The sequence below is a fragment of the Myotis myotis genome, unplaced genomic scaffold (assembly GCF_014108235.1).
Source record: "Myotis myotis isolate mMyoMyo1 unplaced genomic scaffold, mMyoMyo1.p scaffold_m19_p_16, whole genome shotgun sequence".
In the NCBI taxonomy this organism is placed as follows: Eukaryota; Metazoa; Chordata; class Mammalia; order Chiroptera; family Vespertilionidae; genus Myotis; species Myotis myotis.
The window spans coordinates 11,900,531-11,918,791 of NW_023416320.1; the positions used below are offsets into that span (position 1 = coordinate 11,900,531).

Sequence of the window (18,261 nt, forward strand, 5' to 3'; positions counted from 1 at the left end):
GCATTCCAGACACAGAGCATTGTAAGGCTTCATCATGCAGAGAGGGCTGATATAGGAATGGTTTTATTTGGATTTATTTATTTGCTCCCAAAGGCATAAGAGCTGGTATTAAAACCATTCTCAAAAGTACATTTAAATTGCCAGGGGAATTTGTTTCACAGATGTCTTGGGCCTTAGCCCACATCTTCTAAAACCCATTCTCTAGCCTGACTGGTGTGGCTCAGTGGTTGAACGTTAACCTATGAATCAGGTGTCATGGTTCAATTCCGGTCAAGGACATGTGCCCGGGTTGTGGGTTCGATCCCCAGTAGGGGATATGCAGGAGGCCACTAAAAAATAAGGCTAAAAAATGAATCCTTGTTGACATTTAATATAAAAACCATACCCAAAACACTCCTCTATACAGAGTAACTGTTTACTTGTCCTCCACCATATAAATGAAGGCTTAAGTTATCTCTCAGCCTAGAAACCTTAATAGTCAAACTGTCATCTCAAAAAATAGAAATGTTAAGATCATTTAAACTATACCTTTGTCACAAGAGGTTCTTAAGCTAATTCCAACTTATCGCCTACTTACACAAGCCAAGTGAAATAAAATAGCATAACATCACTGTTTACTGTTTAAGGAATTTTTATTAAAGCAAGTATTTTATAATCCAAATTACGTTTCCTTGCTCAGTTATCAATTCTGTTATTTAAAACAGAAGTGACATTCTGAGCTATTCCACAGTAAAGAATTACAAAATTAAAGAAAGGAATGCTTTAAATTTTTGTACTTTGCTGAAAATTCTTTTTCCCAGGGTCTATAAAACATTAATTTGTTTTTATATTTTACTATTTTTTTGTGTTTTTTTTTTGTTTTTGTTTTTAAATCAATAAGTAATCTAGGACTAGCATTATTTTTGCTAGACCTGGCATTTGCTCGGTACATAAGGTCCAAAGTTTCCTTTCCTTTTTTTATTTATTTTATATTTTGCAATGTTTTTTTTTTCCGTAATATTGTTTTTCGATGTTTAGATATTTTTCTTCGGTGAAGCACGAGTTTCTTTTCATGGTCCCTGATCAATCTGTAAACATGGGGGGGAAAAAAGATTATAATCATAAAACTTGCTCTGAGACTAGATCTTAATTATTCCAACCACTAAAAAAAACAAGATCATTACATAAAGTGATGGAGGCACTAACCACCGCTCCAGTGGCCATCATGTCACAATATAGACACGTGTCCAATTAACGGTGTGTGGCGTGCCTTAAATTTCCCCATTATATATCCAATATACTGCAATAAAACCAAGCCAACAAAACAAGGAAGATAAGACCAATACTAGTACTTGTCAGTAGCAAATTAAAGCTGTGTACCAAATTCAGTCAACCACACTCATTTGTTTACATATTGTCTATGACTGCTTTCATACTGCAACAGGGTTGTTTCTGCCAACAAACACAAGGCCCACAAAGCCCAAAATGTTTCCTATCTGGTCCTTTTCAGAAAAGCTTTTCCAATCTCTGGTCCTGGCTGAACAGCTACATTATAATACTATTTCTTGGGAGTAATAAAAGGCAATAGTAGAGGCCTAAGGGCAACTGTTACTACTGCCACCCAAGAAAAAGCATAAGCTAGGAAGGCCCTGAGAATAAAGTACACAAAGGGCCAACCCCTGTTAAAGGCCATTTAACAAAACTCACTATATAAAATGTTTAAATGCTTTGATTTTGAAAATCCAAGTTAATATCAGGGTAACAAGTAACATTTAATTCTTACATTTCCATTTCTCTGAAAAACTATCAATATATTTGGACTTAATGGTAAAATAATTTTTGCCATGTTTCAAAATATGCTCAAACTATTATAAAAGATTGAGGAAACAAGCTAAAACAACCATGCGGGGAAGCTCACTTTAAACAGTTGGAACACCGGTGGCACTGTTAACTGCTTTCTGGGCAGCCTCTTTAGCTTGGTGGGCTTGTAGTACGGCTACAGCTTCATCAACCTAAAAAAGGAGAACAAACTGGCTCTGAAAAGGAATAACTAAAAGAATCTCAACTTGACCATACACAAATGTCATCAAAGGTCAAGTGGAAAGAACTAAGAGTTCCAAAAAACATTCCAACTATTATCCTTATCTTTTTGAGTTCCATTCCACCACTATTCCAGAATTATGAACTCTCTTGTACTTACTCTCACCAAAAATCCTCCAAAGTTGAAAAATATTAGCAAATATCACTATCTTTTTCCAGTAAAGAAGTAGCAGCTAGGAGAGCATGGATACTAGAGTTAAACTGACTGATTTGAAACCACGCTTGGCACTTCTAGCTTTGTGAGCATTGGGGAATTATTTAACGTCTCTATGCTTGTTTCCCAATTTATAAAATGGGAACAGCAGCAGCACACGTTATTATCAGAACTTACAATTACTACTTGTAGAACTCTTAGAATAGTTCACGGTTTGTAGAATGATCTGTTTCACGTACTTACAACTGTAAACCTACTTTTGCCCATCCTGTATATAGCACTTAATAATGTTCTATGAAATTAAGCTCCTACAAAAAGCCCTAAAAATATTCGTAGTCTAAGTTGTTAGATAAATGACAAATTTAAATTACTTTAGAACGGAGAGACTCTGGAGACTCAAGCATATGAAGAAGTTCTGAATTATCGATCTCCAACAACATGCCAGTGATTTTACCAGCAAGAGTAGGGTGCATTGCTTGAATGAGAGGAAACAGCCGTTCACCTAGGGACAAAAACATTTCAAAGACTTCAATAAAAAAAAAAAAAAATCCTAAAGGCATCTACCATATTAAAACCGGGATTTAAGAACCTTTTGTATATAGCAAATAAATGAGCGTAAGCTATGTTGCTATATTCAATTGTTAAATCTATACTCAGGCAAAGTCAAACAAAGTTCGTCCCTCATTTGTTTCAAATTCCCTCTTCCAACAATGTGGTGGGAATGCATAGCAAGTAGGGGTGTAATGCCCTATTACCATATCCATCAAAAGCAACATATTGATAACTTTCTGGGCTTTAAATTAGTTAGGCAGACAAACTGTGCCATCTTCATCATTCATGCGAATTCAGATAAATCCAGCTGTATTATTAGGTGCAAAAGAGGTTTTTGTGTCTGTTTTCTAGTCTCTAACTGACTAGGTAAGACAGAGGTACCTACCCAACATTTGCTTTTGCTCTTGAGGAGGGGCAGATGCCAACATGGAAGCAGTCAAAGGCTCCTGACCTTGTACATGAACAGCAGGCTAGATATAAAATAGGAAAATTCCTAAGTTTCAAGTAAGAAGTAATGGCAAGTATAAGTGGCAGTCACCACTGGAAAATCAGTGAGATGATAGACTGCAATCTGAACAAATAGAAGCTGAGTAAACCACAAACACACTTATTTGTTCAAGTATTAAGACCACATGGGATATTCCACTTTTTTTTTTTAACCTGGAGTATTCTTTGGAACCAGATTTCTATTATAAGCAATGACAGTTTTGGTCCAGGGTGAAAAAAAAAGGGGGGGGGGAGGTGCAGGAGTGAGCTACATCTCACCAAGTAAACTTGATTTTACCGTCTTCCTTACAGCTATGCCAAACAAAACTCAAGTCACCCAAGTAAGAATGGGAAATGCAGAAAGCTTATCTAATTCCTATAGCACAAGGCAGGTAAGACAATTTTACATACTATCAACTAATGGGACAATTAACAAGATGTTCTAGCCGAAACCAGTTTGGCTCAGTGGATAGAGTGTCGGCCTGTGGACTAAAAGGTCCCAGGTTCGATTCCGGTCAAGGGCATGTACCTGGGTTGCGGGCACATCCCCAATGGGAGGTGTGCAGGAGGCAGCTGATCGATATTTCTCTCTCATTGATGTTTCTACTCTCTGTCCCTCTCCCTTCCTCTCTGTAAAAAATCAATAAAATATATTTAAAAAAAAAATGTTTTAGACAACCTAAACTCTCCTATGTCATAGTTGTCTTCAATTTCTTTGATTGCAACCAAGGTTCTGTCGCCTTTATGAAGAAATCAGTAAGTCCATACCTGTTGCATGGTAACTTGTGGCTGTGCATTAAGATGCTGTTGAGGATTGCGAACTCCTGGAGCGTATTTATACTGTGCAACGGTGCGGACAGCAGGAGTAGCTGCAGCAGCAGCCGCTGCAGGACGAGGACCCATTGTCTGTGTTGATGTGTTAGCTAAAAATAAAAACATATATTTTGTACATTTACCTTGCTACTTCAAATTGGAGACCAATTTTTATAGGCAGGGTTAAGACTCACCAACACGCTGTGTGGACATGACTCGTGGAACCTGTGAAGAAGCTGGTCTCATAGTACTAAATGGTGGTCTAGGAGCGGCTGGGCGGATAGCACCGGGCATATTTTGGAATGCTGCATTTAAAGATATGAACACACACATTAACTCGGCAAAACTCACTGAAGGTGTTCATGCTGCTTTTTTAGAGCTGAGGTTTGAACAAAAGGCTAAAAGTAAATACCATTTTTTAGTCTCACACCTACAGTATCCCCAGACTTATTAGATCACAGCATCAGTGAATATTCATTCATACAAGTACTTATTAATATCTAATCATCATACACAAACCTCATTCCAAGTGTTCCTACAATACAACACTATTCTACAGACAGGATAAGGCCAAAGATGCCAGGACCTGGTCTTCATACAAGTAACAAAATCTTTAAAACTACTGCCCAACCAAATATGAAATTAAGAATTAGATCCTGCCCTGGCCAGTATGGCTCAGTTAGTTGAGCATCACCTGGTGCACTGAATGGTCACCAGTTTGACTTCCGGTCAGGGAACATTCCCAGGTTACAGGCTCGATCCCCAGTTGGAGTGTGTGCGGAAGGCAACTGATCAATGTTTCTCTCTCATATATTTCTCTCTCCTTCTAAAAAAAATTAAAATAAATAAATAATCAATGGAAACATATTAAAATAAGTTAAAAAAGAATAAAGAGTTGGATCCATTCCCAAACTTACCATAAAGGAAAAGTCAAACCAGCACAGAAATCACTGTCTCACTGTCTCAGAGTGGTGAAGCATTTTACAATTTTTTTTTAAATTAAAAAATAAAATAAATTCAATAAGCATGACCCAGGGTGAGAATTTAAAAAAAAAAAAAAAAAGCTAGAATCAAATGAACATTGATAACCATAAATTATGAAAAGTTAACATATCACTGAAATATAACAGCTAATTGGCCCATGTATATTTTTATTCAAATAATCCATCCCCTCAAGAGAAAAAAGGAAAAGCTTACGATGAGGTCTGGCACCCTGAGCAGTCCAGCGAGGACTTGGTCTTAGTTGAGCAATTTGGCTAGGAGGATAGTATGCAGCACGGTTCTGAGTCTGCAGAAAGCAAGCAAATACATCAGCTAAAGAGTAAAAGCAAATAATGCAACTAGCTATATACTCTAAATATATACCTGCTATATACTAAATAAAGGTTCTCAAACAGAAAAACGTACCTGTGGGATAGCTGCCATGAAGTAACCTGAAGGAGGTGCTGGCTGGTAGGGGTTGATTACGGGGTTGGGCACAGCTCTCACACTTGCCATTCTCTGCATATACTGGTTAGTGAGGTGAGCCTGGCGCTCTTCTTTGCGCTGAGCTAAAGCTACATACAATGGTTTGGTAGCCACAATTCTACCATTCATTTCTGTAACTGCTTTAGTGGCTTCTTCTGGGGAGGAGAAACATACAAAACCAAACCCTTTGCTGCGACCACCCTCCATCATAACCTATTGAAAGAAAAAAAAAATATTAAACAAGGTTAATGCAGTGGTAAAATGAGGCACCAATTGAGAGCATTATTACAATGACAGCTACTGACTCAACTAAACCCTGTTAACAATGAAAGAATTTTTTCCCCAGTTTTTCCTTAGTACCTGAATATTAAGGGCAAGCTACACACATGCATTATCCCAGCCAAGCAAAGGAGGAAGTAAAGGGGCAGAGGTGCAACAGCAATTTTTTAAAGATACTCAGATATTTAGATTCTCAATATTAAGGTTTAAATAGCTAAATAAACTCAAGGCTTACTAAATTGGAAATACCCAATTAAAATCACTCTTCGAGCCACTGAAGCTGACAAAATGCTTTATTACTCTTTAAAGAGGAAAGAGGGGGAAGGAAAGCAGTTGAATCTTCTAATACGCATATTTTAAAATAAAAACTTCACACTCAAGACCAGAAGGGGCCATGAATATTGGGGTATAAACAATATTCAGGAAACTTTCACTGACTGCAAAGATCTTTGCAACAAGCAATGAGGTAATGTAAAGAACTCCTCACTAGCCCAGAAATATACATAAGTGTGCTATCCAGCTACATTAAACAGTATGCTGGAAACACAGGAATAAAAATGGCAATGAAACAGACGCCAATCTTACTTTTATGTAGAATCAAAACCAAAAACAAATTAAAAAAAAAAAAAAAGAAAAAAGAAAAGAAACAACTCCTGAGTTCCTGGATACAGAAAATAAGACGAGTGGGTACCAGAGGGGCAAAGGATGGGAAAACTGGGTAAAGGGGGTTAAACAGTACAAACGCCCAGCTACAAAATAAATCATGGAAATGGAATGTACAGCATGGGGACTATAATAATAAAAGTGTAATATGCTAATTAGACTAGATGACCTTCCGACGATGACCCCGAGTCCCGGGGGTGCCAGAGGGAAGCTGGTGCCAGCAGCCGGGGAAAGGAAGGCCTACTCTTGCACAAATTTTGTACAGCGGGCCTCTAGTAGTTAATAATACTGTATTGTATACTTGAAGGTTGCTAGCAGAGATCTTACAAGTTTTTCATTACAAGAAAAATATTTTTTGTAACTGTACAGTGATGAATTGTCATCTCTTCACAATATATAAAATACTGAATCACTGTGTCGTAAACATGAAATTAACGTTTTAAGTCAATTATATATAAATTTAAGAGTCCAGAAACATACCCATGCAATTATGGGAATTTAGTGCGTTAAAGTGAACATTTAAAAAATAGGGGGCAAAGGATTGACTTTGAACTATTTAGTATATGGTACATTGGGATAACTGAAAAGAACTGTTAGACCTCTTCACATCACATTAAAAAAATAAAATTGCCAGATTCTCAATCTGAACATAAAATGCAAAAATGAAGGAAAAATGTAATCTGACCAATGAAAGGCAAAAATAGTAAACACATGAAAAACATGTCAACATTTGAAAAGATATCTTTCTCCTAATAAGAGTAATAGAAATTTATTCAGCCCTTTTGGACAATTCTGTTGTATCAATTTTAAATACACACCCACAAAACAGCAATATCAATTCTAGAAATACTGGCATGTATACAAATATATATATATATGAGTAAAAATGGTTTGTAGAAAGGTGGATTTTACTTTGGAAACATGCAAAGCAACCCAAATACTTATCAATACAGGTACAGTAAAATAATTTATGATATATCCATACCATGAATATTTAACTATTAGCAAAAAAAAATAAATGCCTGAAATATGTATTTAGATATATTGTTAAATAAAACAGTAAGTTGCAGAATAGGCAGGGCATAATCCTGTTTTCTAAAAACTATACATATAGACTGGACAAGCACAAAAAATTATCAACACCACTCAATCTTTTTGGAGACTGAAAATGGGGGATGCGGGAGTTGCCTTTCACTTTTTGTCTTTCTTTTTGATATGTTTTTTCAGCAAGCATTATTAAATCAACATAATACTCTCCCCTTCCTCCCTCCAAAATAAATTCTTGCCAAACTTTTCACCTCCTTGCAAATAGTGATATTATAATCCACAAAGGACTTTAAGAACTCTCCTTTGTAAAACATGCATGTGAAATACATTTAAAATAAATGAATGCATAATATTCAGGTTAAACAGCTTTCAAGCAGTACACTGAGGTTAAAGACACTCAGGAATAAATGCCGCCACACTCCAGGTACTCTTACAAAAGCACAGGCTGTAACACAAGACCACCACATCACTTGCTTTCTTATTTGTATTCATCTACTGTGTTCCTAACATTTCCTCACTTTCACAGAAGCTTCCTCAGTCAATGGGTTTGCCAGGAAAAGCTGAGTAGAAAGATGAGCCACAGATCATTCCAGAGCACAGAGCTTTAATGTTTCCTACACTCTGAAATTCCAGAATTTAGTATAGAATCCTGTTTTTAGAGTCTGACTCTTCAGAATAAGTGAATACAGATTAGCCCAATTGTTAACAGGTATAGTCCCCTAATAAACTGACACCTTAACCAGTAAAAGCACTAGTTTAACAAAGTGTAGAACAGTGCACATCATTGAGGATCAATCAATTTAACTATGGTCGGTCATCAACTGCAGCTTCCTCAGGAAAGAATGCAGAACTCTCCATCTGCAAAATTAAACCATGGGGCTACAACATCCACATCAAATTTGAGTGGTTTTTTTTTTAAGTAATGAAGCAAAAACTTGATTTCCAGGAAAAGGAAAAAAAAAATGGGGAGGCCCACCTTATTTGACTATTCGTTTACAAAGTGAAAAAAAAAAAGTGAACTGATGTGAAATGTAAGTACATATAACCATGGATTTTTCCAAAATCTTAAAAAAAAAAAAAATGCTTACCTTTGCGCTAGTGATTGTACCAAATGGAGAGAACTCTTTCCGGAGACGTTCATCATCAATACCATCATCAAGATTTTTCACATAAAGGTTAACACCCTAAAAAAAAAAAAAAAAAGAAAAACTAGAAAAAGAAAACCATGGTGGTACTTAAGCACACTTCCTACTGTTTTATCCCATGTTTCTTCCCCCTCCCCCAACTCAAATCCTCCGATTATGTGTCAGTAAGTAAAATAGGTTTCCTCATCCCTGTCTTATTAACTTGCTCAATTAAAATGAACCAGGCAGCCCAGCCGGTATGGCTCAGTGGCTGTGTGTAGACCTATGAAACCAGGAGGCCATGGTTCGATTCCCGGTCAGGGCACATGCCTGGATTGTAGGCTTGAACCCCAGTAGGGGCTGCTCAGGAAGTAGCCAATCAGTGGTTCTCTCTCATTATTGATGTTTCTGTCTCTCACCCTTCCTCTCTGAAATCAATAAAAATATATTAAAAAACAAAAAACGAACCTGGTATCTGGTGATCCTATCTTGCTTCATCTGTTCGAATTTGCGTTTAAGTTCCGTCTGCCGTTCCACTTTTTTCTGAGCTCGACCAACGTAAATTTGTTTTCCATTGAGCTCCTTTCCATTCATCTCATCCACAGCCTTACAGAAATAACAAGAACTTTAATTACTAATTTGAAATATGGAAATTTATTTTTTTAACAACAAAGTTTGTTACGTTATGAAAGCCAAAAAGACAGACCCATAACAAAAACTAAACTTTGCAGTTTGGGGAAAATGTAGGTTCCCAATTTATGTCAAAATATATAAAATCCAAATAAAATTAAAAAAACATGTAAAGATGAACATGTAAAATAGCCATTGGTATGCATGTAAATTTCAACATAAGAGCAACCCAGTTTTATATCTCCTTGCGATAAAACACAGAGCAATTAGTGCCTTTAGTTAATATATTTAAGCCTTACTTTCTGTGCATCTTCATGCCTTTCGAAGCTTACAAATCCAAAACCTTTGGATTTTCCACTTTCATCTGTCATTACTTTCACACTTAAGGCAGGTCCTAAAAAAAATTTTTTTTAATGACTTAGATATTCCATGCAATACTTAGTTTATACATTTTAAGTTTCAACGCACAAAAACAAAGCCATGCGTGGGCACTAAATAGTCTCTTAAAAGACTTTGTATTTCTACTAAGAAGTAAACTGAAAACATTCCTACTTCCATTTATGGAGATATGTTTTAGACAACTGTAAAAAATGAAATTTTATTCTTAGCAGTACTACAGACCAGATTTGCTTTTTTTTTAACCCAACAATTTGGTTTTCTTGACATCAGGATTAACAAGTAAGAACTTCTTAAGCCCTGGCCCACCTGACTTCAACAGTCAGTGAAGGGAATACAGCGTCTGGCATTTGGGAAGACAAAGAATCACCTAGAGGTGGCATGTGTCTGCATTCACACGCCCAGTCCCCACCCACTCAACTAAAAATGACACTTAACTGAGGCGGGCATTATCTCAGGCAGGTGGGACAAAAAGGCTAAAAATCCAATTAGAGAATTTGCAAGATGTATGATCATAGATTGTTACTCCTGAATGTGCTGCAGTCCTAAGGTTATACTTTCAATCTCTGCTATGCAAAGCCATCCAGAATATAACTGACAAATTTACGAATTGGTGGCCAACTGACAGCATTATTTATTTGAAGTGGTTACAATATCCAACCAAACGTCAGAAATAGCTTCTAATCTCAAAAGATAGATTAAATATACAACACCTGACAATTTGCATACTAGGCATATATATATATATATATATATATATATATATATATATATATATATATATTACTTTGCAGTACAATAGATGATCAGTAGCTTAATCCAAAAAACTACAAATTTTAAGTATCATCTAAGTCTCATTTATTTTGGTGAAATTAGCCAAAACTAATATTGAGCAACTAGAGGCCCAGTTCATGAAATTCATGCGGGGGGGCGGGGGAGGGGGGTTGTCCCTCAGCCTGGCCTATGCCCTCTTGCATTCTTGCGTTGAGCGTGTGCCCCCTGGTGGTCAGTGTGCATCATAGAGACCTGTCATTCTGCCTAGGCTTTTAATATAAAGATTACTCAGAACTTTGAGTGTAAAAATTTAATTCAGACACATTACCAAACTTGCCAAAGAGATCCTTAAGGCGCTCATCATCCATGTCTTCTCCAAAATTCTTGATGTAAACATTGGTGAACTCTTTTGCCCTAGCTCCAAGTTCTGCTTCTCGTTCTTTACGAGACTTAAATCGCCCAACAAATCTAAAAGAAAAGAAAGTGTAGACTATAAAATTTAGTTTCCATTTTAGAAGTTCAGATTAAGCCTGATGGTTGATTTTGTAAACGCTATTCATAATTTCAAAATCTCTAATGGAGAGCACACTGTAAAACAGAAAGAGAGCCTCAATGAAAAAATGAAAGTATAAAATATAAAAAACTTCATAATTACAATCACACACACAAAACATTTTTTCTTTCAATTTTATTCACTTTTAGTGAGGGGGGAGGCAAAAAGGGAGAAGGGAGGAAGGAAAACATTGATTTGTTGTTCCGCTTATTCTTTGGTTCTTGTATGTGTCCTGACCAGGGGTTGAAACCACAACCTTGGTGTATTGGGATGACACTCTAACCAACTGAACAACTTACCCAGTTAGGGCAAAAAACCATTTTTCTTAATACACACTTCTCTCCCTTCTGTCACCTTTAAGATGAGTGGGACACCAATGGAAAGACATAAAAACACCCTGGCCAGGTGACTCTATTGGTTGGAGCATTGTCCTGTACACCAAACAACTGCAGGTTCAATTCCAAGTCAGGGCACATAACTAGGTAGCAAGTTAGATCCCAGGATAGGGTGCACACAGGAAGTTACCAACCCTTGTTCTGATGTTTCTCTCTCCCTCTCCCTAAAACACATACTCCAGTGAGGATTTAGAAAAAAGGACAAAAGCTTTTACAGCAGCTGTTTCAAAGTGGCTCTTACACTTTGTAACTTAAAATGCAGCTTAATTCTCTACTCTTAACACATAATAGCCCTGCATTATTTTTTACATTATCAACAAAATGTTTTTAAATTTAGTTTTCCCCTAATATAAATGTGTCATTGAAGAATATTTAATATGTATCAAAGTAAAACATTTCCTATAATCCTACTCAAAAATCTGCCCCACCAGTGATGAGCACTTTGCCCCCGTTGAAGCACAGCTGACAGGCAAACTATGTTTTCATCTGAGAATACTAATAATGCTGAATATTTCTCATTTAAATGTACTCAAAATCCAAACCATGTGCATAACTTCTTCATGTAGACTGATCACACCACTTGCACTGGTTTATGAGAACCACACCTTAAGAGTGATGCAGTTGACTTATAACCAAACCCAATTTGTATGCCATCATTAACTACACACAACATAAACTCACAGATCATTTACATATGACCTCACAGCTAAACTTACCCAGATCCACTGACAGTGAGGAGAAAATAAAATTTGTCATTTCTTTGGGCTCATAAAATCTGTATTCTTACAACCTATAGCAGAAATAGTCTTATACAAGTTTTACCATTGTTATTTACTTTATTGTTTTTATTGATTTTAGAGAGAGAAAGGGGAAAGCATTGATGTAAGAGAGAAACATCAATTGGCTGCCTCTTGCATATCGCACCCCCTACTGGGGATCGAATCCAAAACCCAGGCATATGCTCTGACCAGGAATCCAATCAGTGACCCTTTTGGTGCACAGGAAGATGCGCAACCGAGCCACACTGGCCAGGCCATCAGTGACATTATTTAACTTTTAAGAACAAGTTTATTCAGAAAGATTAACCATAAAGACTTATGGTTTAATTCAGCTTTTTCTTTAAAGAGGTGAATGGGTTCAAAAGATTGGGAGAAAACTTTATAATCCATCAATAAATTGCAGCAGTATAACCACGTAGTCACCCTGGGTTCAGAATTTAGACCACTGGGCTTGTATTCTAGCCCATCTGTCATGCAGGCATTTAATTACAGGCAAATTATTTTAGCCTCAGTTTCCGCAAATAGAAAATTGGGCTAATTACTACCTCAGGAATTACAATTAAGCTCCTGTCTGGGTTCTAGTTGTTCAACTATGCACTTACTTTGAAAAAGCTTTATACCCCAGTATACCCATTATTTTCTTTTTGGTTTGAAGGCTGACCATTTTATTCAGTTATTTTAATGTTACATTGAATGTGGAGGAAAAACAATTATAAAAATCTATCAAGATGTAGGGTTTGTTAATTTTCATTCAAATTGTATCTCTTTACTTAAAGAGCACAAATACATTAACTTGTAAAGTTAATGTATTGATTTGAACTATTAATAAGAGATCTGAAGTATAACTAAATTTTTATACTTACACTTTACGATCATTTAAAAGCATCCCGTTCATTTTTTCAATAGCTCTTTCAGCTGCTTCCTGTGTCTCAAAATGTACAAATCCATAACCCTTGGAACCATTTTCATCACAAACCACCTAGGGGGAAATGTATAGCAGATTTTCATTACTTACTATTAACTCAGCATTTTCCCAATGTTCAAAAGTACCATACAGCTGACCAACGCTGAGAGGATGGAGGAAGGCTTAGGGGAGCTGACACCCAAAGGTCAAAATCTAAATATAACTTGACTCCCCAAATACATATGTATCCCTCAGTATCCCCGCAGATACCAAAAATCTGTGGCTATATAAAACAGTGTAGAACAATGCATAGTTGGCCCTCTGCATACATGCATTCCCAAACAGACAGAAAACACATATAGATATTTACTGGGGGAAAAAAATCTGCTTTTAAGTGGGCACACTGTTCTAATGTCAACTGTAACTTATCAGTCACCTAGCCTGGGTATTTGGAAAATAAAGATACCCATTAATACACAGTATGGTTGCTATTTTTTAGGAAACATGGTAAATGTTTATCTGTCACATTGTTGCTTACCTTACATGAAAGGATGTTACCAAAAGCAGAAAACGTATCATATAGTGCTTTATTATCAATGGATTTGTCCAAATTTTTAATGAATATGTTGCCCACTCCACTTTTGCGAAGTGATGGATCACGCTGAGACCACATGATGCGAACTGGCTTGCCCTTTATAACATCAAAATTCATGGTGTCTAAAGCACGCTCCGCTGTAGGAAGGATATTTTCATAGTGAATTATTGCTTCAAAACTTTTACAGGCCACTTAAAATTTTATTAACTGTGTGTGGGAGGAGTGATTGGGCCCACAATCTATTTCTTCAAACTTCATGATGGCTGGACCTTACTCAACCTAGTTGAGATTTAAATTGTCTAACACATGAAGAGGCTTATCAGAAGCCCCAAATTTCCTGTTAATTAATGAAATATCACTGATAATGTATTTCTAAAACAATCTTTCTCTTTAATTGCCATTATATTTAAAAGCACCTTTTTGTTCCTGGTCAACATAAAATCAAGATCCCTTTTCACATAAAATCTGCTTAATGAGCAATATAAAAGACATTAGGCAATTAAAGATTATCCACAGGCTAAGCATAGTTTATGAATTTTTAAGCATTTTTGCTTCTTCCCTATTGCTTGCCAAAATTGGCCTGTTCATTGGCAGCTTATCACTTACCAATATTAAGCAGAAACCAGTCCATTTTCTTAAAAAATAAAAAGCCCCTGAATTATTGGTGGGATTTCAGTGATTCATGGCATAACTTCCTATTGCCATGTAAAAAGAAAAAGAAAAAGAAAAAAAAAGAAAAGGCTATTATCTATTCAGATCAAGATTTGAATCAGGGAAAAAAAATATTTGAATCAGGCCTTCAAACACTAATGTGAAGTTGGGCATACTTAGCTGCATAATACATAATTTAGTCTACAATACTCACAATTCACTATTAATGCTTTCTTGACATATAAAACCAATTTTATCTTAGATCACTTTTGTACTTAATAACTAATAATTTAACCAATTATTTCTGGATAGTGCTAGAAAATTTCAAAATTTACCCTGTGATTTCAGGACCTGTGAAGAATTGTGTGCATTAAAGAAACACTTATTAGAGAAGTTGAAACTAAATTTAAAAAAAAAAAAAAACATCCTTAAGTGAAAAAGACTAGTCCCATGCCGAAGCCGGTTTGGCTCAGTGGATAGAGCGTCGGCCTGCGGACTGAGAGGTCCCAGGTTCGATTCCGGTCTAAGGCATGTACCTGGGTTGCGGGCATATCCCCAGTGGGAGATGTGCAGGAGGCAGCTGATCGACGTTTCTCTCTCATTGATGTTTCTAACTCTCAATCTCTCTCCCTTCCTCTCTGTAAAAAATCAATAAAATATATTTAAAAAAGAAAAAGAAAAAGACTAGTCCCTTAAGAGAAAAATAGTCCACTTTAAGTTCTACACCAAGTTTCACAAATTCCATACCAACGTTAACTGTAAAGTTGTTGAGAGGACAAATTTTCTAGTCACTTTTTATAAGTGAAAGTTTCATTTTCTAGAAGGTAGTGATGATAGATAAGCTGTCAATTCATTATCAACTGACCACACCTACTCAGCACCCCTAGTTTTTTAGCTGACTTTGCTTAAGCTTCTTTTGAATGAGTCACCTCTTCCTGCTAAATTAGAAACTGCTCACTTTCAGAAGTTATTCTACAAGTCCATTCATTTAGCAATAAATAGGAGGGGGGAAAAGAAACCCCCGAAAAACTATTTGGAAGGATAGTAATTTGTACATTTAGAAAACAAATAAATGAAAGATGGAAAAATGCTATCTTCTTTTGAATAGTCCTAGCACTGTTCTATTGATATATTGATAATACACAGGGTATATTTTAACATGGTAATTGAATTTTTTTCAAATCCCAAGAAATTAAAAAAGTTGTTTCTTTGGATTTCAAATAGTTAAGCTTAGAAAAAATAAAAGCCACTTTTCAAGTCACCATTTTCTGGTCTGTAGAATTTGTTCAAGTTTTCTCTATCAACTTAGATTGTGATTACCTGACCCAAACTTATGTTCCCTAGTATTACTTTCTCTTCTGCCCAGAGTTGCAAAGAACTGGTATGAAGTGACATCTGGAAGCGCTGCTTACAGAGGAAAAGGGCAGGAAACCTGCAGTGCAGTTTTACAACTTCTGGTCCAGTGTCACAATAGTCTGCCTCCCCCAAATCTCAATTATTAACTTGGCCCAGTGAAATGCTGATAATTAAGTAACTTGTTATACTAAGTGAATTTAATAAAATAAAGGTTTAAATTCTACCCTGGCGTAAGGCCTTTTCTACAAAATTAAATCGACTGAAGCTGACTTGGAATTCAATTGATCCCGATGTAAAGAAAAAACCCTGGCCACATGCATCAGGCCACATGTCCCATCTACCAAATTTTGTGTTTTCTTGTGAACTTCAAAATAAAAACACAAGGTTAGCAATATATTTCCCCGTAAGTCTCAAGCTAATTAGAACCTGCTATTGCAAACTCCGTCGTTCTTCACGACTTACGGACATTCTAGGCTGCTTTTTAAAAAAGAAACCTGAACCACTCCAATGCCACCTAAGTAATGATGACCCAGTCCACACCGCGTTCACAGGTAACGCTTTACAGCCAACACCTGTGAACACATTTTCTTAAGTAAAGCCCCTCAAAATCATAGGAACTATTTTAGAAGAGAAAAAAACACACAATTATTCTGAACAAATAACCGGTATTACGAAACTAACCTGATTACAAAATTTGAATGATCTAAACTCCCGAGAAAACGGTGGCCTTCCATGGGGCCATCCTCCATCCACCTCTCCCCGCGCCCCCGCCCCCCCCTCCCGGCCCCCGCGCCGTTGGGAGGAAGAAGCGCTTGAACTTGGGGAAAACCCCGGGCGCACGGCCCCCGGGAACGGGCATTTCTGGGGCCGTCAGCCCCGGGCGGGCGGTGAAGAACGACGAATGGCATCAGGCCGGGGGACCCCCGCGGCCCCCCCAGGAGACGGGGCCGGTCGCACAGGCGGGCCTCGGGCCTGCGGGGTGACGGGGCTCAACACGTGCTGTCTCCCCGGCGCCGAACCTCACTTCCTCCCGGGGCCGGGGCGCCGGCCGGAGCCTGGGAGGCGGCGGCGCCCCTACCTGCTCCCGGAAAGGGGGCTCCGCGCTCGCCCGGCTCCCCGGCCCCCCGCGGCTGCGGGCGGAAGCGCCGCGGAGAACCCAATCTCACGTGTCCCTCCCCACCCCCACCCCCCGCCCGGCGCGACATCACCCTAAAGTTTGAGCGGCGGAGGCCGAGAAAATGGTTGCACAGGAGGAAGTGGCCGGGCGTGAGAGAGGCGTGTGGCTGCCGGCGGCGCGTGTTCCCGCCGGGGTGCGGGGCCGGGCGCCCCAGCCTCTCTCCCCGCCGACCCTCGGGGGCAGGGGGTGTGACATGCCCTGCCGCCCCCTCTCCCTGGGACCGCCGGCCTAGCCCGCCCGCCCGAGCCTCATGGCCGCCCGCCCGCCCGGCGCTCACCGTCCGCCGGCTGCTGGAAGTTCACATACGCGTAGCCCAGGGAGCGGCGGGTGATCATGTCCCTGCAGACCCGGATGGAGAGGATGGGCCCGGCCGGGCTGAACTTCTCGTAGAGCATCGCCTCGGTCACGTCGGGGTGGAGGTCCCCCACGTAGAGCGAGGCCATCGGGTAGCTGGGGGCGCTGGGGTTCATCTCGGAGCGGCTGCCCGCGGGGCCACAGGCCGCGACCTTTCCGTGAGCGGAGGGGAGCGAGTGCGGGGCCGGGGCCGGGGGCGGCGCCGGGGGAGGGGAGCGGGGGCGAGCGCGGAGGGACAAAAATCGAGCGGAATCGACAACTACTCAACAGCCGCCGCAGGACGGGGGTTGGTCCGCTGCCGCTGGCCGCTGGCTGCCGGCTGGGGGCGAGGTGCTGCGGGGTCGGGTCCGGGCGGCGAGAAGGCCTCGGTCTCTGGGTTCCTGCTTGGAGCTGCTGCGGGGCCGCGGGCGGGTCGGTCTCGGCTGCTTCACCGGGTTATTTTTATAAAAAGGAAGAAAAAATAAAAATAAAAGTCTCCGGCGGGGGGGAGACGCGGACTTTTTTGTTAAATTTTTTTTTGGGTTTTTTAAAAGGTTTTTTTAGATTTTTTTTGGGTTTTTTAATAATAAATGTGTGTTCCGAGCCCGGAGCACACACTCCGCACTCTCAGCACTAACCGCCGGGGAGAAGGGGAAGCACCGCCTCCTGCACCCTCTATTTATACCGCACGCGGCCCTCGCCCCGCCCCGGCGCGTCTGACGCCAGGACCCGACGTGAGCGTCGGCGCCGGAGGAGGAGGAGGAGGAGAAGAGAGGGCGAGAGGGCGGAGGGAAGAAAAAACAGGAGGAGGAAAGAGCAGAGAGGAAGGGAGGCGCGGCGGCGGCAGCGGGTACGGGGTGGGGCCGGGGCGGCGGGGCGGCGGGTTCTGCGCACGCGCGGCGGCCGGGGGGCGGGGCCCGCGCTGCGTCGGCCCGTGGGGGAGGGGAGGGCCGGCTCGCCCGCCCCGCCCGCCGCACTCCCCGTCCCCCACCTCCACCCGGCAGAGGCGTTAACCCGTCACCGCCGCGGTGGGCGGGGCGCGAGGCTTCCGGGT

General features: G+C 39.9%; 1 protein-coding gene across 3 annotated transcripts; it reads right to left on the reverse strand.

The window, feature by feature from the left end:
- Positions 1–613: 613 nt before the first annotated feature.
- On the reverse strand, positions 614–17,868 carry PABPC1 (poly(A) binding protein cytoplasmic 1). 3 transcript variants are annotated; one of them, XM_036337908.1, is made up of 15 exons: positions 17,152–17,868; positions 13,634–13,827; positions 13,055–13,170; positions 10,802–10,932; positions 9,594–9,688; positions 9,133–9,270; positions 8,629–8,724; positions 5,492–5,764; positions 5,282–5,372; positions 4,279–4,389; positions 4,040–4,194; positions 3,171–3,255; positions 2,605–2,735; positions 1,898–1,991; positions 614–1,067 (listed from the first exon to the last, which is right to left on the reverse strand). In XM_036337908.1, the coding sequence occupies exons 1-14, from the start codon at positions 17,342–17,344 to the stop codon at positions 1,899–1,901; spliced, it is 1,902 nt and encodes a 633-aa protein (XP_036193801.1). In that variant the 5' UTR covers positions 17,345–17,868; the 3' UTR covers positions 614–1,067; position 1,898. The 3 variants fall into 3 exon arrangements, with proteins under 3 accessions (XP_036193801.1, XP_036193800.1, XP_036193802.1); XM_036337907.1 differs by having other exon boundaries at positions 10,793–10,932; positions 17,152–17,867; XM_036337909.1 differs by lacking the exon at positions 17,152–17,868 and adding an exon at positions 14,297–14,336 and having other exon boundaries at positions 10,793–10,932.
- Between the last annotated feature and the right edge of the window lie 393 nt (positions 17,869–18,261).

What these genes read in the sequence shown, in the direction of transcription:
- PABPC1 (XM_036337907.1), bottom strand. Translation starts at nt 17,344, where the DNA reads ATGAACCCCAGCGCCCCCAGCTACCCGATGGCCTCGCTCTACGTGGGG. An exon ending in CTTCCAGCAGCCGGCGGACG is followed by an intron (nt 13,828 to 17,151) that starts GTGAGCGCCGGG and finishes TCCTTCCTACAG; the next exon opens with CGGAGCGTGCTTTAGACACC. An exon ending in TCATGGCAGCTATCCCACAG is followed by an intron (nt 5,373 to 5,491) that starts GTACGTTTTTCT and finishes TGCTTTCTGCAG; the next exon opens with ACTCAGAACCGTGCTGCATA.